General features: G+C 45.1%; 1 protein-coding gene across 1 annotated transcript; it reads right to left on the bottom strand.

Moving 5' to 3' along the window:
• Nucleotides 1–1346: 1346 nt before the first annotated feature.
• LOC127004404 (facilitated trehalose transporter Tret1-like) lies at nucleotides 1347–22255 on the bottom strand. The gene is made up of 10 exons (XM_050872062.1): nucleotides 22088–22255; nucleotides 13481–13601; nucleotides 13043–13276; nucleotides 12733–12861; nucleotides 11673–11882; nucleotides 10179–10375; nucleotides 5518–5668; nucleotides 4900–5016; nucleotides 3858–3961; nucleotides 1347–3433 (listed from the first exon to the last, which is right to left on the bottom strand). Exons 2-10 carry the CDS (start codon nucleotides 13563–13565, stop codon nucleotides 3239–3241), a joined length of 1422 nt encoding a protein of 473 aa, XP_050728019.1. The 5' UTR covers nucleotides 13566–13601; nucleotides 22088–22255; the 3' UTR covers nucleotides 1347–3238.
• Nucleotides 22256–23222: the final 967 nt, after the last annotated feature.

Below are 23222 nucleotides of genomic sequence, written 5' to 3'. Positions count from 1 at the left end.
CTCTCTCTCTCGTAAATAAAATTTGTGTCCAATGTCGTCGGATATTCATATTAGTCTATTCTGAACAGAGGCAGCCGTACCGTAATTTCGTACCGTACTTTTACCTTAAAAAATACCATACCGTACCGTAATTCCGTACCATACCATACCGTACTGCCATCCTTGCTGGTCACTGTTCCCCCTTGAGGAAGGGGGATGGGGTGTGTGATGTAGTGTGTGCATGGTGGAGTGTGTGGTGTGGTGTATGGCTTGGGTCCAAGTACATGTATAAAGTATACTGGTACTTAAGTACACAATATTATGTACTTGTACCCGAGGTAAAAAATTCCTTTTAAACACCCGCTCCACTCTCCTGCAATCTCCGATATCTTTTTATCAATCAGAATTTTTATTTTGTCAACTTCCATTCTATATTAGTCATGTTTATTATTATTATTATTATTATTATTATTATTATTATTATTATTATTATTATTATTATTATTATTATTATTATTATTATTATTATTATTATTATTATTATTATTATTATTATTATTATTATTATTATTATTATTATTATTATTATTATTATTATTATTATTATTATTATTATTATTATTATTATTATTATTATTATTATTATTATTATTATTATTTACAATAACTTGCCATCCTACTAGCCTTTACCCCATCTTTGCTGTCATCTCGCATCCTCTTCTCGGCTATGTTTTATATTATGGTTCTTTCTCAATTTATATTTTGTCATGTAAAACTCAACCTTCTTTAACCACATTATTTGCCTCTTTTTTTTATCGTTAAGCATGAAAAGGCAGTCACTTTTTGGGCTGACGGTCTGACATTCTCCACATTTATTTTTGTCATGTTCCCTCCAATCTTTCACAATGTTTTCTTACTCTTTAAACATTTGTAAGGATTTCCAGTGGCAGCTTGTAATCCCCCTTCTTTTTACTATCAGTGATTTCTAAGCTAACCTTATACGACTCTCGCCCGTCACCACAAGCTGAAAATGTTCAGTCATCGCTGAGTGGTCTTATAAATAAATATTTCCTAGTTTCTGCACGGGCGCGTTTGTTTACTCAACTGATACTCCAGTGAACACAAAATTGTCTTTTCCCCCTAAAGAACACTATATATAAGTGTCATTTTACCCAATGAAACATTCAGCGTCTTTTTCCATAATGATCCATAATGCGAACCGTACACCTCTGTTCACTGGTATAAAATATGTCTTTTTACCACAGTGTGCTCCTTTATAATATACTCCACGTGCCGCTTCTGCTCCCCGGATAAAAATACTTTGTCTGCAAAATATAGTAATTTTTCAAGGGTACAGAAACAAGGAAATATTTCTGCTATTATTTAGCAAACCAGAGCAGTGTCTTTCAGCGAGACAGATTCTTCACATTAAATCATTAGATTTATTCTTCACATTCATTCATCACATTTATTTAGCAGATTTAGCAGACTTCACATTTATTCTTCACATTTATCGTTCACAAAGTAGGGCCGACTTCAGAGTATGTATGCCGTATGCATACATAGGCAGTCTAGAATATTACAGGAATTTGACCAATAAAGCATAACAAGTGAATAATGTTGACAAATAATGAAGTTTGCTGGTCAGCTGGTGAAATGAGCTCACGTCACTCAAATTCTTTAAAAAAAAAAAAGATTATGAAGTTATTAGCTAAGAAATTGCATCGGTAAGCTCCATTAGGGAGCCCTTCCGGCTACCAGGGCTGCGTTACCAAAGGTTCCAATCTCTGGTACCGATGCAAACAAACAGCGCCGTTAAAGGCGACTGTGAAATCGGATTTCTTGTTGGTGGCAGCGATTGCCGCTCATTGGCAACGACAAGAACAACTGAAAGAGACTGTGAAATCGGCCTTAAGATTACCCACATGGTGTCCTGAACACCACCAGTCAACCCGGACTCTAGATATATCTAAATTCTCTAAGAGAGAAAAAAAAAAGAGCTACGGGGGTAGTATGCGTCAAGCAAAATGGCGCCATTATCAAACACTCGCCTGCGACATAACGCGCTGGACCGACCTTGGAGGAAGAATGAACTTCCTCTAAGGGACCGACCAGCGGGCCCCACCAAAAAAGGCTACCAGCGCTAAAGGCTAAAAAAAAATATCGCTGCCCACTGATAAACCCACACTCATGCTTCCGCCTCTAATATCTTCTTGTCAGTTATCCTCGAAATAGTCATTCATTCTCCTCTTTTTTAATTAATCAGGAGCAAAGTGTTTCACAATATCGGTTTTCCTTTTCACAAACAGGCATGTTAGTCAGCTCCATCACCCTCCTGCCAGTTGTATACAACTTGTATACGCTTGTGAGTGTGGCTGGTTCAGAGTAAAGGTTTAACTATAGTTAAACCTTTACTCTGTGTGTGTGTGTGTGTGTGTGTGTGTGTGTTATTCATTCACGATCTGATAACTGGACTCTTGTTGATATATCCTTTCGGAAAGAGCTTGGAGCTCATTGATGACCAATCTATGGGCATGATTAGGAGCTTCTCCTCATTCCACTTGCTTAAGGAGGGACAGTAACCATTCGTGCCAGCGAAAAAAAAATCTATAGAAGTCTAAGCAAGGCTGTAAGGATACATGTGAAGATGGAGAGCGAGAACACGGTCATCAGTGGCGCAGCTCGGGGTCTGCATATGACGGGGCCAATTGGAGGCCAAGTTGATCGTTGAGGAGGCAATACCCATACAAGATTGTCCAGTTTGCCTAATCAAACACACAAAAAATCTCTTTAAATCTAATACATGAAGCTCAAGAGGTTGCCATCTTATCTCTGAGGAGGCCGTGGCTGCCCAGGCCCTCCAGTATATAGCTATGCCACTGTTGATGATAAACAGAACGATATACAAAAACATAGGGATGACGGGATGAAGAGACCTCAGTCATAAAGTAAAAGTGCAAGGAATGGTGTTCAATGAATGTCCTTGAAGACTTAGAATCAACTTCACAATGAGTCACTTGAGCAAACGACACCGGGACCTCTGGCACATCCTTGTCTGACACCGCTGACTGCTCCTGCTGGCGACATGCTTCACAGAGGCACAATAACAGCCGATGTACGAAATCAAGCACAAGAAGGTACTCTCAAGTGTGTCATTCAGAGACTTGGACCAACAAAGGACACTAGCTGAGGAGACCAGCTTCTGACGCGTCCTGCTGACGGCGCGGCGTTATATACAAGGTGTTCCAGCGGATGCTGACTATACAGAGGCCTCCGCCTTTTCTCCACCTACAGGGGGCTTGGTGTCATCCTTCAGCTCGGGTCCACCGAAGTGAGCAGCAATCTCCTGCAACGTCTTCCCCTTGGTCTCCGGCACCACCATCACACAGAATATCGTGTTGACCACGCAAATGCCGGCAAACATCCAGTAAGTTCCGTACTCGTGGATGGCATCCTGAGAGTGGGAGAGGAAGTGATTGAATATCTGTGCACTTACGCAGCAGACACCTTATAAAACTAGGAATTGAGAAAGACCCGCTCACACCTACGCACCAGTCACTGGCATTTTATGACTGTTCCAAGAGCCTGTCTAGAATGCACCTCGTGCCTGAGCGTCTCTCCGTTATGACGTGCAGCATGAATCAATGATTAAATGTTTTATGTTATCGTACCACTTGGGATCAAAGATCTGATGTGCTAAATCATAAATTAAATTGTAATGGACCAAGTTATCTGTATGGAGAGAAGGAATATTGTCTTAGTGATACCGAAAGGATTGGGGAAGGAATGTGAGATAAAAGAGTATAACGAGAATGAATATGACGTACAGGACCATGCAAAATTCGCTTAGTCGATGCAAGGAGCAGCAGGACACTCACCTGTAGAGGATCAAAGATAAGCGTCACGATGAACGCCGTGCCCCAGTTGGTGAGGATGGCGAGCCCGCTGGCCGCCGCGCGCACCTCCAAGGAGAACATCTCACCTGTGAAGGAAGAACAGTCACTGGTGAGGAGGTATCCTTCACCGGCACGTGCTTCGCCTTTACTGAATACGGACATGAAGCACTGCGTAACGTAGTTACCAGATATTTTCTACACGGCTTAAGGGGGAAACACTGGCTGGGGTGACCAATGTATTAAGGGAACAGTATGTAAGAAAATAGATGGAAGGAAATCCTGATACTTTTCGGATAAAGGTTAAAAAAAAAAAAAATCTAAGAGAACAGGTAATGGTTGTATGTGGAATGTAGAGACTGACAATAGAAGAAAAGAACAGAAGGAAAAGTAAATATTTAGATAATTTATGATGAGGTGGTAACGATATATATTAAATGAATCTAGAATATTGAAATGGGTACAATCATTCTGATAAAACTACTTTCTACATGGTCCCGGTGTGGCGTAAGTCTCGTCCCCCTGATTTGGTTTGTCCCATCCTGATCTGCACATGCGCGGGCTTGCTATTTTGTCCATTTCATTCACGGCACTGTTTTCTAATAGCTTATACTAAGCTTAACTTTGGTCTTATGATTGTCCTTCTGTCTCCTCAGAGTTTTCTTCGGTTTATGGGATACTCTCCATTCAAAAGTAGCTGAGCTACGGGGTCACTGGCAGCTTAAGTTTGGCTATTTTTCATGAAAATTAGCATAAGATCAAAGGTAAGCTTAGTATAAGCTATTGAATGAAAGTGCAGTGAATGTAATGGACAAAATAGCAAAGAACGCTCATGCGCAGGTCAGGATGGGATAAATCAAATCAGGGGACGAGACAACGCCACACCGGCACATGTTTGGACCTCACTCAAATAAGATAGGGGTTAGTGGCTAACTGGTTTAGAATGCATTCAAGCCCGTACATTGTATTGTTTTGTTTGAATTTCAAAGATATTCGACATAAAGCTATACTCTAAGACCTTACTTACCCATGAGGACCCATGGTATTGGCCCGTAGCCCACAGAGAATGCGGCGATGTAGACAATGAGCGAGGTGAGCGGCAGCCACGAGAGGCCATCCACGTAGAAAGCCAAGCCCAGCGCCACTGTAATGGAAGGTGAAGGGTGTTAAGACGATCCCAGAAATTGCAAGTCATAACATGAAAACCATGGATTGGTAAATCCAAAGCTTGAATATATTCTAATGTCGATTTTTAGTAATAAGTGAACCTGGGCAGGTCATTTCATGTGTAAACTTGATAGCTGAACAAGCAGAGTAACACAATGGCAGCTCAGGAGTTGTGGGATAAGTCCTGGCACGCATATGTTCAATGCTCATCACGTATATGGTCAGTCATTACTGTGGGGGGGAATCCCTCCCTTACGTGAAATTACTTGAAACGTCTAAGGTACGCGCCACTTGCAGGGAGAAACGCCAGTCCTCTGTTTTTGCTCATTCTCTATGCTATCACTCATAAAGCTTCCACTTTTACTTTACATGAAGTATTATGAAAAAGGTCTAAAATACAAGCCATTTGCGATTACAAACTTCCATTCTATATTGTTTCGTTCATAAGGTGGCAGTTTACTTTTGGGGCTGCACGTACCAAGCGACAGCGCCATGACGGCGGCTGAGGTGGTGAGGAGTATCTTCCTGCCGGCCCGGTCCATGAGGGGCACGGCGACGGCTGTGGCGATGACCTGCACGATGCCGACCACGATGGCGCTGTCGTTGAAGTCCATCCCGGTGTTGGCGCTCTGCAGCAGCCGCCCCTCTGGTTAGTCTGTTGTCTGGTTGGCCTTGTCATCCCGTCACCAAGCAATGCTCACTGAACACACACACACACACACACACACACACACACACACACACACATGCACTCACACACTCACACGCACACGCGCGTCTAATGATGCAATGTGGTTAAATACACAATCTTAACTCAATCCTTAAAAATATATATTGGTAGGAGCAAGACCCCCTTCCCCCCCACTGAAACAAGAACAAGTAATTTGTGCCTGAAGCGGTTGGAGGATATGTTACTTATTCTAGAAAGCTTATCTGCGTCTTTATTTGTGGCTGTCCTCCATGGAGGTAACGCAGGACTGCTTCAATGGAGCCATGGCGACGGCTACACAACCAAATGGACTTATCTTCCCGAAAATCGCATGGCTTTGTACAATTCGAACACGTGCCACTTTTGAACAACAGTTTGGGTGTTGTCTTTTAAGGCAGTAACATATGGTTACCTCAACGAAGCCGTGACACCGGATACTTAACCGTACAGACTTTTTGAAAAAAATGTCGCGGGGCTTATCACGGTTGGAATACATGACACTTTTGAGTAGCACAGCTTACGTGGTGAAACATAAAAGCTCAGCAACGTCGATCGTCCACAATAAAGTTTGTAGGCCATCACTCATGGGTCTGACATCCAGTACATGCTACCCGTTTGCCTGCCATGTTCACACTGCCGGTGTTGTGTTCCTGGCTGTACCCTTGTTAGTAGCTACCCTCCCGCGAGCTGCACATGCTCAGAAGCGTAGTGTAAACAAACAAAGACTTGTTGATTAACAGCTGATGCCAGGCATCCCCCGACAGCATGACTTTGCTCACTTCGCTCGAACCCTTCCCCACACACACCTCATAAACCTATGATGCCCTCTAGCCAGCCACCCCCCCCCCAAAAAAAAAAAAAAAAGTGTATATGCACATCAAGACAGTTTTGTTTTGAAAATAGCAAGATACTGTTTCCTATAAATTTATCCCTGAATCACTGCATGAAGGCTATTTATTGGCCCTTCACTTCACTTATTACAAAACAGAGCGCTGTACTGGATTCATGAATGTTTTTCCCATGAAAGAATATAACAATATACCCACCCGTGCTTGAAAACACTGGGGGGACAGCCATGTTATTCACCACCATGGCCTGATCACGTGTTGGACTCGTAATCGCCAGCAGGTACCCTCCCGGCATGAGCAAATGCTCTTTATCGTCGATTTATGGGTACTGCCAGGACCCCACACAGAACACACCCCATCCCCCTTTCTCAAGGGGGGACAGTAACCACTCCTAGTCAACGGAAAGAATCCGGCCTGAGCGACTCGAACCGCCGCCCTGTCAGACCGTGAAGCCTGGTAGCTCAGCGCTCTAACCAATTGCACCACGGGAGGGTGTACACGTGAATAGCTGCATACACGAATCCGTGTTAATAGCGATGAGCCTTTGGTTTGTAAAGAAAAGGGGGATAGCTAGGAACAGGGGGGCAACCAGGAACACAACAATGGCAACCGCAGAGAAACTGGAAAGAGAATCCCCCAAAATAATAAGCGTCTTGTGGAGACTTGCTATTGGGCGCTATATAAATGGTACCAAGTGATTGGTCGGAGCCTGGAACCTCCAGTATAGATATTGTGAACTATAAGAAAAACACACAAAAAAATGGTGTTCATTAATTAAAGGTAGCGATATGTACAATCTGACAAAACGATCAAAAGAAAGTTTGCTGAGGAGCTCACGGACACTCCTGCTGGTGCTTACAGTTTGACGTCGAACCTTTTTTTATGACGCATCAACGATAATTATTGTTACATAATAGATCATTCCTTTTCTTAACACAGAAGCCACACATAACTAGATAGAATACAAAATCGCAATTGATCCGCAACTTGTATCTTCCATTTAGTCACGTTACCAAAAGTGCACAAAACTGTTAATTTATATAAGATACCACCGTTTTAAATGCCCCTACGAGCCCCTCCCGAAACACCATTGTAGTGCTGGGCAGGGTTGTGGACTCATTAGGAAACAATGCTGACTTCGTCTCCACTCAAAACCGTCCGATTTCTTGACTCCCAACTCAAGTACAGACTTCACCTAGACGCGTCCAACTAAGGCCATTTTCACACGAGCGGTTTCTGCCGCTCCGGCGAGCGGCAGCCACATGGCACCTGGACATCTACGGTCAAGTGCGGTGCTGCCGCATCCGCTTCTGTATCTCCTTCAGTCATATTTGTAATCCTCTCTTGAGGGATCCCACAAACAAGGCCGTCTTTCAATCTCGGAGATCAGCAGCTCCGTGTCATGATAATTTTTGATTAGCCATAACCCTGAAATTTATATGCAGATGTTTGTTGTACAGAGGTATACAGAATTAATATGTAAGACACTTATATTTTCAATATAGATTAATTGAAAGTTCATAAGATGGAAAATATAGTGCATACCAGCTTTTCCAATGGTGCAGTAAAAGTGGTCGCGTGCCCTTCCTCCCAGTGTGTACAGACAATTATCCCTCGCCGCACGCGGCAAACACCGCATGTGTGAACGCGCCCATAGCAACACATGGCCATCGAAACCGCTGTGCGGCATTTCTGCCGCTGCGGTCTTGCTGGCAGTCCGGCAGGGTGCGGCTGACGGGGCGGCAAGCGGCAGAAACCGCTCGTGTGAAAGAGGCCTAACACTCCGACTCCGACTCCTCAGCCATGGCACAGGTGCACAACTTAAGCCCCGTCTATACTGTCGAGCAGTGCCCGGCGGGCAATGCGCGCTGTGCATATTTATCTCAGCTTCTCAAGCAGCGTGACCAGATAGAGAAGTTCCCGGCAGGCTCCACACTATCGGGCAGTGCCCGCCCGTGCAGTGCACTGGCTGTGTGCACTTACCAGATAAAGTCAGTCGGGCATGTTCTCCAAACTACTGGATTGGTGAGGTTGGGCAATTCACGTCTGTGAACAACCAATAGGTGATTGGCAATGCCTGACTTTGATCTCAACATGCGCAGTCCAGCGGAAAGGAAAAAAAATGGCGTAGTGTTGGGTATTAATCGTGATGAGAAGTAAAAAGAACTTCCAAACACCTATCCCTTATTTTTCGACAACAATCACCTGTCACCTTCTTCTACACTAAACATCCTCGGTCTATTCTTAACTCAAAATCTTAACTGGAAATTTCACATCTCCTCTTACCAAATCAGCTTCCTCAAGGTTGGCCGTTCTGTATCATTTCTGCCAGTTCTTTACCCCCACACAGATGCTGTCCATATACACGGGTCTTGTGCGCCCTCGCATGGAGTATTCATCTCATGTGTGGAGGGCTACAAATACACAGCTCTGTTAGACAGAGTGGGGCCTAATCTTCGTCTCAACAACTCCCCCTCCATTTACTGACAGTTTCCTACCTCTTAAATTCAGTAACAATGTTGCATCTCTTTCTACCATCTACTGAAATTTTCACGCTGACTGCTACTTTGAACTTGTATCTGCATGCCTTCCTACCTTCCCGAGGCCCCGCTGCACTCCACTTTCTACTCTTGCTCACTCCTATACTGTCCAAATCCCTTATGCAAGAGTTAACCAGCATTTTCAGTCTTTTATTCCTTCCGCTGGTAAACTCTGGAACAGCCTTCCTTTGACTGTACATCCTCCTGCCTGCGACTTGACCTCTTTCAACAAACGATTCAGGACACCTCCCGAAATTGACCTCTCTTTTGTTACCTTTTATTGGAGCAGCGCGTAGCGGGCTTTTTTGTTGCTTTTTTATATTATTGCCTTGAGCTGTCTCCTTTGCTGTAAAAAAAGGAGACCAGAGTCCCATAGGCACGGATGTTGCCTGTATAAATCATTTATATATCTGTCTGGTACCTCTTCTTGACCACTGAATGTTTCCAGGTTCTATTGTGCACTTGGACGGACGACTGGACACGCAGATCATGTAAAATGGGCACCTACTTGTGGTATACTGCAAGAGACAGATTGCCAACTGAGCCCAGGAAGGTGCTAAACAACTGGACAGTGACTGGCGATTTCGCTCAACTGCGGGTACGATCTGCTCGCTGATTTGTTCGTCAAAGTTGCGAAAAAGTTTCTAATGATGGGCGTTCCATGGTTTCACTCGTGCTTAATATTGTGGACAGGCCCGTTTATGGTTAATTTAAAGGTTGTTTAGCCGATTCCACATTATGGGATAGTTTTCGTGTGTTGTACTCTCCATCATAGAATAAAACAGCGATAATACATAACAGACGGAGGACTAGCTTTTAGTGGTTCAAAAAATGTGTGCTCGTGGCCGGGAAACGGGCGAAGCCAGCCTCTTCGATAGGGTGGGCGATGTGCCTGTGGTTTCCCCGCGTATGATGTCATTCCGCTCGTGCCCGCCACCCACCATTCAAAGGTGTGTATGAGATCGGGTTCTGGTAACAGTAATTGCCCGTCGGGCACTGCTCGATAGTGTTGACGGGTCCTTTGAACAAATCCACCACTCACCTCAAAAATTGAGCCGAGGTTGAAGAGCACCGCGTTGATGCCCGATGTCTGCTGGAAGAACATGGTGGCCAGTGAGATAAGGACAGGCTTGAGGATGTGGGGCTGCAGCAAGTCCTTCATGGTGACCGTAGAACGGTTAAGGATTTCCTGTGTATCACGAAGCGTCCGGAACTCAGGCTCGACATCGTAGTTTTTCCCTGCGGTGGCGAGATACAGAATGTGTTCATGGTCTGTGTGTGTGTGTGTGTGTGTGTGTGTGTGTGTTACGAGAAAAAGGGGGCAACTAAATGGGGAAAAGCTTGCCACATATTACCTCAAGAGGTTAATAGGAGTTTTAAAAGTTATCAAGTCCAATAAAGTTCTAACGGTGCCCTGATCCTCCACTCCTGAGTCTGAATCCTGTAACAAAAAATAAGATAAATATTTCCAAAGCCCTCCGATGGCATGGGAAAAGAAACTATTTTTTTCTGGTAGTTTTCGGCCTGTTTTGAATTACTCTGCTTGTTGCTCTTTTCGCAAATCATTAAATCACTAATAAAATGAGACTTTTCAATGCATGTTGTGCACCCGTCACCACCACCGCAAAATATCTCGCAGAGAGGTTCAACTTATTTACTGTTTCTATATTTCACTCACTGCTCAGAAAGATCACAAGTGGACAAACTAGAACAAAACAAGGCAAATTAATGATTATCCTGCTGTGTATTCCCCCAGCGCGCATGCATGGTGGTCAGCACAGCGGCTTATTTCTGCGAGGAGACATTTCTCACACACAGACCGCGTAGTGGGCTGCCGCCGTCATGTTGCGTCCTGTGCTGCGTATTTCCGTCTCCCCACACTGCGTGTCGAATAAATTTACTACCCCAACCTAACTTGACGTATCCTACCTAACGGATGGGGGGGGGAGGGGTCTTCGGCCCTCTCGACCCCCTTGGGTGCTACGCTCTCCCTCCCAGTCCCCCCCATTGCGCTCTGAGGCGCCCGCAAGGAACCCAATAACTTAAAAAATCGCTGACAGCACTATAAATAATTTGCGGTGGGTATATATTGGGTTCAAATTACTCAGCATGAGAAGCTCTATCTGATGAGAAGGGTAAGAAGAGCCATGTTGAGACTGGTGAAAGACCGAAATAATACCAAAGAGTGATTACTCCTTGCAATGGAAAACAAATAGCCGAGCATCTTGTGAATGGACTGTTTAGAATTTGACTTGGCTAAAAACTGTGTGCCCTGCCGTCTGGTGTTTGGTTATGTGTGAAGTGACGTTCTGCGAACCAGCACTGGGGCGCCACCTGTGCCTTGGAGAAGTTTACAGTACTGGGGAGCGACACATTACTCGTGGATTGCCATTCACAAATAAGTATCTAAACACCAGACAGCAGGAGAGACAAAATTTTTAGTGTTACCGAGAAATTTCAAAATGCGTCGTTAGGGACTTGAAATTCAACCGCCTTATTGAGAGAAACTTGAAGAGCGCCGTCGTAAATTACTCACCCCTTAGCTTCTGTAGTGTCTCTCGCGCCTCGTCGTCTTTCCCCTTGGCGATGTGGAAGGTCGGCGACTCCCTGATGAAGAAGAGTAGTACAGCGTAGACCACCGTGGGGATGGCGCAGATCAGGGCCAGGGTCCGGGTGTTATCAATGAACGAGCCAAACACATAAGCGTACAGGATTCCAATCGTGACCATCAGCTGGAAGCTTGATCCTGTAAAAGCCGACATGGGGGTAGGAAGTAACATAAAAAAAAATTAAAAAAAGCATTTGGCGAAATTTGTGCCTGTACTAGTAAAACCGCCACAGTTACTTGTAAATAAATTAACATTGCTGGTGATCTCACCTGTGCTCTTGGATTCTAAACTACAGTTCATAGGTGCCTTTGTTTCTACTTCTAGAGCTACTTTCATTATAATTTTGGTTATTTTGTCATTTGCAGTTTCCTGTAGCCCCATCCTCATCAAGTGGATTCGACAATGTTCTGAATTCTTAACAAAATGCAGCCTTTCCCGTGGGTGTAAGGATATTCAGATTTTTATTTAATTTTAAGTCTACTTTATATCTTACCAATCGGTGGTCACTGGGGTTTATTTTATAGTTAAATCCTTTACCATGTCCGGATTTACAGAGGAGTCAGTTTTATTCATAATCTTTCAATTATGTCATTTTCAGGTTTTCTGTTTGCTTTTTACTTGGTGGATATGTTAATGACTTAGCCTGTTTCTTTCCGCAAATTCAACAAGTTGGTCTCTTTCCGACTATATTTTGTATGATATATTTTATTACTGTGTGGACTTTGGCGGTGTTCGCTGTAGCTTTGCGACAATGCTTTGCCCTTTGGCCCCCAGGCACTGAACCCTGCCTGGCATTACCAGATGCCTGTGGCCTTTAGGGGTGGACAGAAAATAGGGGCAAGTGGAGGAGTCCTGGATTTTCCTCGAGAAAGGTCCAGCTAGTATTCAAATTGACGGTCATGTTGATCATTCATACTGTATACGAAGGCAGTCACAAACAACTTAGGAAGCAATAGAAATGTTTTGGTCCTTCTGCGGCACACCTACCCAGGGCACCCCTAATGTCTGCCGAGGACACCTCCCCGATGTAAGTGGGCACTACTAGGCAGGTCATGCCAGTGAACACTCCAGCGATGATGCGACCACTGAGCAACGGGGCAAAGTCCTCGCCAAACGCTGAAAGCAGAGAGAGAAACAGGAGTTGTGATAAGTAGAGCCAAAGCAATGGATACTCGTATTCGTAGAAGTGGGGACTACACGTGCATGTGTGTGATTGGTCCCTTCACCTGAAAAAGCTAATTTGCACAATACTGAAAATTTTCAGTGTAACATTTGACAGGTTGAACAGAAGCCTCACCTATTAGTGCCCATGCCGCCAGGCTGAGTACCACGGAGCTCATCATGCTGCCCTTCCTGCCCAGAACGTTGATGAGCAGGCCGGCCAATGGCCCACCCACCAGGGCGCCCAAATTAACGATGGAGGTGAACAAATTTAATTCAGTCTCATCGAGGGTTCCAGTGGCATTGTAGAGCGGGTTGGCGGGTGACGTAAAGCCAAGGCCGGTGCCAAAGCTGAGGCCGCCCATCGCCACTGTTGACAAAGTTGCATTAGATTTACGGCCTGCGAATGTTGCAAACTTGGTGTGTGTGTATGTGTGTGTGTGTGTGTGTGTGTGTGTGTGTATACACACACACACACACACACACACACACACACACACACACATAAAACACACACACACACACACACATACATACATATTTGGTGAGTTACCGTGTGCAGTTCATTCCTCACCTGAGAAGGCCGCAAAGTACTGCACGACGTGAGCTGGTGTGCTGTCTTTGAGGAGTTCTGCCGTTGACCTGCCAATGTCTGCCATGGCTTTGGTCTTTCTTTGTACTCGTCAAGTCACAAACTGTCGGTAAAAAAATCCGTGTGAGGACTTAACCAGACGAAGAAGCTCTCGCTGGCGGTGCTTCATCTCTCCTGGAAACCTTAATGCTTGAAGAAAAATCAAATGATGAATGAATGAGTCTGCCGTCGGACAGACTCGAACCTGAAACCCTTGTGAAGTTGTGCTTGCATATTTTTCAGACACATTTTTGTATTAACGTTTGTACTATATTCACCAGGTGACCAATAAAGCCTGAATATAATTAAAGGAGCATATCGATTTGTTGTCTAACAAAAATACAGCAGTGGCGGATTAAACTTCCTCTGAGCTATGCCTTTTGGACTATGTTGGAGGTTGTTGCTTCAGTTCAGTAAGTGACAAAAACAGTAGTACAGCCCTATGGATTTGGGATGATAAGTTACTGAATATGTTTGTATAGAAAAATCGTAGAACATGTAAATGGAATATGTTTCCGAATGATAAAATAATGCTACAAACCTTTGAAGTCTGCGTAAATAGCAAGGATTAAAAAACTACTACACAGTTTTGGAAATGGCTACCAGGCTGAAGAATTTAGGTCATCACTGCAGCCAGGGAAAGGGAGAATTCAGTTTTCCGAGGACAGAGGGTGAAGCTCTCTCTGGAGGCGTGCACCCCTCTTCGGTATGGCGAGGTGAGCGATTATTTTTACAGTGCAGGATGCAGGCCAAAGGTTAAACATGATTTAAAGAAAATGTCCGCAACGGGAAGTGCAATTCGTGGGGTTTCATCTTGGATGGGAGGAGCACTCGCCCACGGAGGAGAGGTTATCGGCGCAATTTCCCCATGCCCGACAGCCCTACTTTGACAAACATAAGGTCATGGAACGGTCTCGTTAACCAACTAGCCCTTTTTATGACTACCACACCAGTCATGCAGCCGCTTGAAGAGGCGAAGAAAACCATCTGCAACCTGGTAGCAGATGGTTTGGTGTACTACGACAAGCCCCGACCGACTGCGTGTTCCAACCTGCTGGTGGTAACAGACCACAAACCCCTCATGAAACTGTTCGGAGATTGAGCACTCAAGAATGTCCACAACCCTCGGCTTATGCGTCTTAAAGAAAAAACCCTTCAGTATCGCTACACCATCAAATACGTTCCCGGAAAGTTCAACAGTACAGCAGACACACTCTCGCCCTACCCGACCATCAAAGTGCCCCAGACCGGGAGGATATGGCTGACGAGGAGGAGTTGGCCGAGGCTTTGGCGGCCGCCACGGTGGCCATCTTCGACGACGAGAGAATTGTGATGGATCACGACACGGTGAAGGAGGCAGCGAAGAGGGATCATGCATACCAGCGTCTGCTCTGTCGCGTCCGGGCCAGGGACTGACCTGAGAACAGGTGTCGTGAAATCGAGTGCCTGAGTCCCAACTATCAAGTGTGGAATAGGCTCGAAGTCATTCAAGATCTGACGTACACCTACGATGACTCGCACGTGAGGCGAGTTATTCCCGAAGCACTGAGGCACCAAGTAGCAGCCCATCTACATGCAGGACACCAGGGTCTCGATTCGATGACCCACCGAGCCAGACCCACTGTATACTGGCCCGGGATGGAGGCGGACCTACAGTACCACAGAACATCTTGTCGCGAATGCGAGAGACACGCTCCCCCACAGCCTCTGGAGCCACTAGTCCTCACACCGCCGCCTGAGTTCCCGTTCCAGCAGGCGGTTATGGATCTGTTTCACCTGGACGGGCACACATATCTTGCGTACGCGGACAGGGTGACAGGGTGGCTGGAGGTGGCACATATCCCCGGAAGTGTCACCTCAGGTGCAATCATCGCCAGACTCCTCGTCTTTCTCAGGAGGTGGGGCTCTCCCAAAGAGATAGATTCAGACGGGGGCACCAACCTAGATAACGAGGAGATGAGAGCTTTCTTTAAAAAATGGGGAGTCACCGCCCGCACCTCCTCTGCCCACTTCCTCCAGTCAAACGGATGCACCGAGGCGGCGGCCAAAGCGGCCAAGAGGGTGTTGAGGGGCAACATCGGTGCTGGAGGCAGCCTACATAACAGCAAAGCGACCCAGGCCATGCTCCAATATTTCAACATTCTCCTAAGAGAGGGAGACATTTCACCCGCACAGCTGGCAGCAGGAAGACAGCTGAGAGACGGAGTCCCGGTGTGACATCAAATCTCATCCCTCCGTCATAGTCCATCCCATCTTGAAATTTGCATCGCGGAACCCAACCTTTGCTATCACAGAGTAACTAAGTGAATCATCCAAGTGTAAAAAAGTACCAAGGAGGACCTAAAAAGAGATGCAAAGCGGAACAGGTCACAAGAAGAAGAGGAGTGATTATTGATATCCTAGTAGTATACATTCATTCGTCATCATTTACTTTTTAATAATATAAATAAACTTGTGTGGGACAGATCCCGACGAGCAGTCGACAAAAGACACGGTACCGTGTCGAAATTCACCCTCCCTGTGTATGTATTGAGGATGGGATGGACTATGACGGAGGGATGAGATTTGACGTCACACCGGCAACGTCAACAGTATCTGGTAAACCGGCGGTGGAGAACTGCGCTGCGGAAGAAGGAGCGAACCATGGCGGAGGTTCAAGCTCGCGCGCAGGAAGGTACAGTAGGTGAAGCTGTTACACTGCCCCCGTTATTCTCGGGCACCCCTGTCTGGGTGCAGGACGACGCCTCAAGGGTGTGGAACAGGTCGGGCGTGGTAGTGGAGGTGATGTGGCACAGACAATACTCAGTGAAGTTATACGGCAGTGGTCGCCTGTCTGTGCGCAACCGTCGGCACCTACTTCCGCGCTTGTCACCAATCCCCACAACACCCGTGGGTCAAGGGGAGGGCGACCACAGGAACTCTCGAATATCGGATTCCCGCCTTCCCCCAACCCACCCCATTCCCCACCCCGTCTGGACAACACCCAGCCCCAGGCAACAGCGCCTGAGCCGTGTAAGACACCAACCCGCACACCTGAAGGATTATGTGTGCGGCGCTTGCCGTGATAAGTGAACAGTTCACTGCATCATGTCAGTGTTGTTCTGTTCATATGTAAAGGAAGCGTGTATTTATCGAAGTGATTTGCTTTATTTCATTTTATTGTATTATGCCAGTGTTGTTCTGTTCATCTGTCAAGGAAGTGTGTTTGTCGAACATCGGGTTGTTTATGTTTAGAATTTTGTAACAAAGTTATGTTATTATGTTATTAACATCTCGTGTAGGATTAGAGTGTATGGTAACGCATCAGTAGTTATCATGCTCCCAGTAGTGATGATGTTCCCGTGCTGGGTTGAGTGTACGGGACAGGCAGTTGAGTACTTGGGTCCCGCTTGGTATTATTGTGATTCAGTCAATAAACCAAGGACGGCCACAATATTATCATTGAACCTCGTACACCCTATCTTATTTTCTTTCCAACCCTCTTATAGGTATAAGGGCCGGGTTCCCCGTTTTGACGGTCCCGTCGACCGTCAATGATGTCATCGACGGCGCGGGGGGGCCCCGCGCGCGGAGCCCCGTCGGCCCGTCCAGAGATGAATCCAAGTTAACTTTTGAGTCCGGGTCGGCGGCGATGGTGGCCTGTCCAGTGATGTTGAATATTCTACATATCATGAAAATATGAAATGGAAGTACTTAGATATAAAATAACATATACATGCATTTCAGTATAATAATAATATAGATACACTTGCATTTTGTACATCTATTTCGTTTGGCAATAAATATCTTTTGTTGAAAACTGAAAGTGTGGCACCAACGCACACGTACCGCCGCAGCAGGGTGTAAACAAACCCACGGGTGTGTCGGGGAGATTGGTGGCAAATAAGTGTATTCTTCTGCTGCAGAGAACACCCGGGGGTCATTCGCGAACTATTTCAGTTCCTCCCATACCAAAATAATATTATGAACATAGAGCGAGTTCAATAGGCAGGCAGATGGTCGAGAATTCAATCAGTTGTTGTTTTTAATTGTTCATCAGCAGAGCAGACCTCAAGTATACAAAGGCAGCAATCAAGAAGGTGCTGTCGTCCATGTGGTCCATGCATTATTTTTCAACAAGCGGCGTGACGGATCCCATCTCAGTACCGAGCGCCCACCATTTTTGTGACGTAATTTTGATGTCATTAACGTCGACGGGACCGTCAAAACGGGACAGTGGGAACCCGGCCTATTTGAAACATGAGGTAAAGTTCACTGCATCAGTGTATGTGTACACTGAGCGTAACGTTAATTGCGTGATGCGCGATGCCTGTGGATTATAACGAATGAAAACATATTGGAAACATTTTATGATTGAAAGAACGATGCATGTGGCCGCTGGTGCTCTTACTGGCATCTACATGTCTTTCCTTTTGAGTTTTGTCCATCACTGCGGTGTTTTCATGTCTATTCCTACCAGTCACCTCAGCGGAGTTCACTCATCAGTCGCCGTGTCAGATATCAGGAAGTAATCTGGAGAAGTTCGTGGACACTTTAAAAGATAAGAAAGTGATAAGAATGGACGAAACGATGATCATTACGAAAAATATTGAATAATCAAGAGATAGCCGCTACGATCGATTGTTCTTCCTCTTCTCTGAGGGCGGTAGGTAGGGAGACTTTTTGGCCATGGGTTCATCACCCGCCATCTCGATCCACGATGCTCAGGTTCTGCCTTCTATAATACCCAACGCTTCTACCTAAAGTCCTTAACACAGGCTCACCACCGGTAAATAAAAATGGTGGTATTTGAGATTCCAGAAGCGTGTGTTGAGGCAGGAGCGCTGGGCAGGAGGCCGTGAGAACGAGTGGCATAGAGGCAAGTTGGCGGGTGACCTGACTCACTATCTACGGCTCTGTCTCCTCCTCTGCCTGTATGTATGTATGTATGAATGTATGTTTGTTTGCCTGTCTGTACTCTTGTTTGCCTCTCTGTTTGTTTGCCAGCCCATCTGTTTTTCTGCCGGTCTATCTGTTTCTGGCTGTTAGTGTGTTTGAATGTTTATCAGTCCGTATGTCTGCCTGTCTGTGTTTTCTTATGCCTGTCTATATAAGTCTGTTTACGTCAATTCGCCTATACGTCTGTTTCCGTCTCCGTCAGCTTCCCTCCCACTGAACCTCCTCTGAACCGGGCTGAGGAGCGTGACCAGATTATCGTATTTAGAACATTGCATTTACCAGTTTCAGGCCCAAAAAACTGTCGTAGCCACACCAATAACGATATCCAACTGAAGCCTATGTTAAAACCGTAAATTATCGATGCTTTTTAATATACTTATGTGTCACAAACCGAAAAATACGATGTGATTAGTACGATCATCTCTGATAACATTGGGGGTGAGCTGTCTCCTGCTGTCGCCGTGGACGTCCTTGAGCTTGAGCCCTACTGAACTCCGCCCGAGCCGCGCGCCGCAACGTCACCTCGGCGCCTCGAGCAGCCTGCGATAAGCTTTAATTACTCGTTTTTTTCGTCCAGTGTTCAGGCACTAACGATCAAACACTACACGAACTCCGATGAGATAAAAGTAGCGAGAAAACACTATAATGCAAGTGTAAATGTATGTATGTATATATGTATAAATGTATGTATGTATAAATGTATGTAGGTATGTACGTATGTATGTGTGTATGTATGTATGTATGTATGTATGTGCCTTTGGAGAAATATAAACCCATTACATATCATGATTAGTATATAGCTATATTTTTTTTATTTGTTTCCTTTTTTTTCTTTTACTGCGTCAAACGAACAAACTACCAGCCCCCACCTGACAAGTGACTACAGCGTAAAGAAGACCTCACGTCCTCTCTTATTAACTCGTGTATGAAAGGCGGTCACCCCGTGAAATCAGAGTGGCATGCGGCCCAAACGTAGCCACACTTGATCGAGGCCTATGACGCAAGGAAGCATATGAGGATGGTTTTGTCAAAATTAGGCCTCCCCCTCTCTCTCTCTCTCTCTCTCTCTCTCTCTCTCTCTCTCTTTCTTTCGTTTTAGACTCTCACAATACCCATGATCTGGAGCCATGACTTAGGATAAATAAATTTTAAATAATAACGGTGGGAGCTTATCCCCACTAGATCACAGAACAAAAGTAAAGTTGAGGTCACGCCGAACAGATTTACACGACTTGTGTGTGTGTGTGTGTGTGTGTGTGTGTGTGTGTGTGTGTGTGTGTGTGTGTAATTTACCACTGCCTGATCTCGAGCTGGACTCGTCATCCCCAACAAGTACCTTCCCGATTAGAGCAAAGTTCATTATAATCGATCTTAAGGTTATGCTGGTACCTTCACACACCACGCACCCAATCCCCCTTGCTCAATGGGGGACAGTAACTGCTCCTTGTCAGCAGAAAAATCCCGCCCTGAGCGGGGCTCTAACTTCCGCCTGCCAGGCCGCGAGGCCCAACAGCGCAGAGCTGTAACCACTGAGGTACTGGAGCGGTGTGTGTGTGTGTGTGTGTGTGTGTGTGTGTAATAGGCGCACCTGACAATCACCAAATGGGGGGGTACAAACTTGGCGGAGGGACTTTTTTGGCAGCCATAGCCGGTAACGGGCTAAAGAGTAGCCTATCCAGATATTTTGTTTTTATTTATTAATGATCCACGAGACATCCTAGAGTTAAATCAAAGTATGTGCTTATCTTTGTATTCATTCATACACACACTGGTAATATTTCTGTGGTGTCTGATTCACTTGTTTGAGTGAAATTCTATTGTGAAAAAATGTCACATATTCGTGTCGCTAGTAAAAATGAAACTAGTAATGAAAGCTTTGCCACCATGAAATATACACAAATAGATAAATATGAAAGCTTACTTAGTCACAATAAGTGACATCACCTGCTTTGCGCAGTAAAAAGATGCTGCTATTTGTGGTATCTGACACCCTGCGGGCTACAGCCTCAACGTTGCCAGATTGTCGTACTCAGCCGATTATATTTCCCGACTTCCTACCCTAAACTGTCTTCTGAGCTCCAATAACGAAACTAATTTATAGTTATCGGTAAAAGAGTTAGATCCTGATGTTTTTTGGCAATAGTTAGGCGTCAGAAACCAATAAATACTGTGCTCTGAGTACGATGACCTGGCAACGGTGGCTATACGTATTTTCATATTATTGTTCTGTTGTTTATTCAATGTTCTGTTCAAGAAAAAGAATACCCATAATTTTAGTTAGTTTTTGGTTATAAGGATTCCTTACGAAATACAATTATAACATTACCTTCTACTAGTTAGGAAACGTACTGAAACCCGGATCGGCTACAGTGATGTTAGGTGCGTCTAATAGGCGTACCTAACACCACTGTAGCCGATCACGAGTTGGACTCGCTTTCGCCAGCAGGTACCCTCCCGACGAGAGCAAGTGCTCATTATCGTCGTTTTGGTCTCCCCACCATGCAAAGGACATTGCTAAATTAGAAAGTGTTCAGCGTCGGGCAACGAAAATGATCCCTTCCTTGCGCAACAAATCCTACGAAGAAAGGCTTTCCACCCTTAACATGTTCTCTCTTGAGAAACGTCGCCTCCGAGGAAAACTGATCGAATGTTTTAAAATACTTAATGGTTTCACGAATGTAGACAGATCAGCATTGTTTATGGTCGATGACACTTTGCGCACGAGGAACAATGGCGTAAAACTCAGATGTAGACAAGTAAATTCAGACTGCATCAAATTTTTCTTCACCAACGTTGTAGTGCGAGAATGGAATAAGCTCCCACCATCAGTGGTCCAGTGTAACACGATTGACTTCTTCAAAAAAAGCTCGACCGTCACTTCCTTCAACTTAATATCATCTAGAGTAGAAATGCAACGTTTTGGATCCTTCTGATTAATGTAAAATCACTTAGGTTTAAGGACAGACCACCTAGTCTGAACCATGGGGTCTGTGTGGTCTGATTTTCTATGTAAATCTATGTAAATCTTGGCACTGCCAGGACCTCACACACCACACACCCCATCCCCCTTGCTCAAAGGGGGACAGTAACCACTCCTAGTCAACCGAAATAATCCGGCCTGAGTGGGGCTCGAACCGCCGCGAGACCGTTAAGCCTCGCAGCACAGCGCTCTACCGATTGAGTCACCGGAGCGGTGTGTGTGTGTGTGTGTGTGTGTGTGTGTGTGTGTGTGTGTGTGTGTGTGTGTGTGTGTGTGAGTTTGTCTCATTAGTAGTAAAAACAAGTCAAGGCAAACCACATCCTAGTCTTGTCATGTTTGCTCCACCTTCATAACTGGGCTGGTAACAGATTAGCTTGGTGAGAGCGTTTTTCTCTCATTCGAAGGTTGCCTACAGTTAGTATATCTAGTGTCCAGTCTACAGACAAAGCCCTTCAACTGTATCATTTCCTTCCGCTTTTGTGGACCTCAAAATAACGAATTTAGGCTTTAACGAACGTTTTTGCCTTTCCTGAGAGAGAAAGGTAAAGTCTTTTCCCCTTGGCAACACTTCAATGACATATTATTCGGATCAAGCATTCCCTAACTAAAAACAAAATAATACCCGGGCTAACCTTTCCCCTAAACAGTTTCGGTGTTCCTGCCCACACTTGATGCTTCGGTGACAACGCGACGTCTTGACTCTGAGGAAGGTAACCCGCGCGCTCCTCCTTCCACTCGCCGGAGGTTGTGTTCCTCGAGTGAGCCGTGGGCCGAGGTGGACCCGCGTCGCCACCTCCCGTTGCCTACCTCCAACGCCCTCCTCTACCCCCAAGCCTCTCCTCTCTCTCTTGAGTTACGTGATTATCATTGTTTATTCGCCCTTCCTCCACCCCGTTAGCGAGGGGAGAGTCAAGGTCACCATTAAAGACAGGTAATGGTACTATCAGGTATTTGGCCATCACATTTCTTACCGTAGGGATGACAATCAGCTGGAGTTAATGAAAGTTACGTAAAGTGTATCAGCCGCGTTAGTGATAACAATATTCATAATATTAACGCAGCATATTATATTCTATACTCAATGTTACAAAAAATATATTAATATTTTTGGGAACTGAATAAAAAAACAAAGGGAGTGTATGTTAAACAAATGACAGTTACATACTACTAATATAAATTACTTAAAACTGATTGTTAAAATCTTATAACAAACCTGTAATATGTAAAAGTGTCCCTACCATGCAGAAAAAGCCTTTGATGTTAAAAGGAGTAGTGTGCTGGGAGGTAGCGAAGCACAATACCATTTGATAAGGGTCTGAGACAACTTGACCCTTCATCCAAGCGCATTTTGTTTGTGCTATAAATTCTCTGATTCGCAGGAAATATTTAGACACAAAATTAAAGTTTATTGGCCGATAACTTATAGCCATATGATGAAACACTAACTTCATCTAGTGCCATATCGGTACAGCAGCAACATCGTAAACGGTGTATGTCGTGGAACCTTTCAGGCCGAATAATTGTCCAATAGACTGTAATGGAGATGAAATGGTTACAAGTAAATCTGCGAGCAGGTTCGTTGAGGTCAAGGACGCAACATGGTCGTCAGTTGAAGGCAGACCCGTTCCGGTATCGCATTATCAGGTCCTTAAAAGCTAATATCTTTAAAAAAGTGGGTTTAATATTAGCTGGACGCGTCTCGAGGCGATAAGGTGTCCAGAAAGATACAATAGCTCTAACATGTACAGACGATAAAACAATAAAAAT

The sequence above is a fragment of the Eriocheir sinensis genome, chromosome 28 (genome assembly GCF_024679095.1).
Source record: "Eriocheir sinensis breed Jianghai 21 chromosome 28, ASM2467909v1, whole genome shotgun sequence".
Classification (NCBI taxonomy): Eukaryota; Metazoa; Arthropoda; class Malacostraca; order Decapoda; family Varunidae; genus Eriocheir; species Eriocheir sinensis.
This window is presented reverse-complemented; position numbering and strand designations above follow the sequence as displayed.

What these genes read in the sequence shown, in the direction of transcription:
- LOC127004404 (XM_050872062.1), bottom strand. Translation starts at nt 13,565, where the DNA reads ATGGCAGACATTGGCAGGTCAACGGCAGAACTCCTCAAAGACAGCACA. An exon ending in AATACCATGGGTCCTCATGG is followed by an intron (nt 3,962 to 4,899) that starts GTAAGTAAGGTC and finishes CTTCCTTCACAG; the next exon opens with GTGAGATGTTCTCCTTGGAG. An exon ending in TTATCTTTGATCCTCTACAG is followed by an intron (nt 3,434 to 3,857) that starts GTGAGTGTCCTG and finishes TCCCACTCTCAG; the next exon opens with GATGCCATCCACGAGTACGG.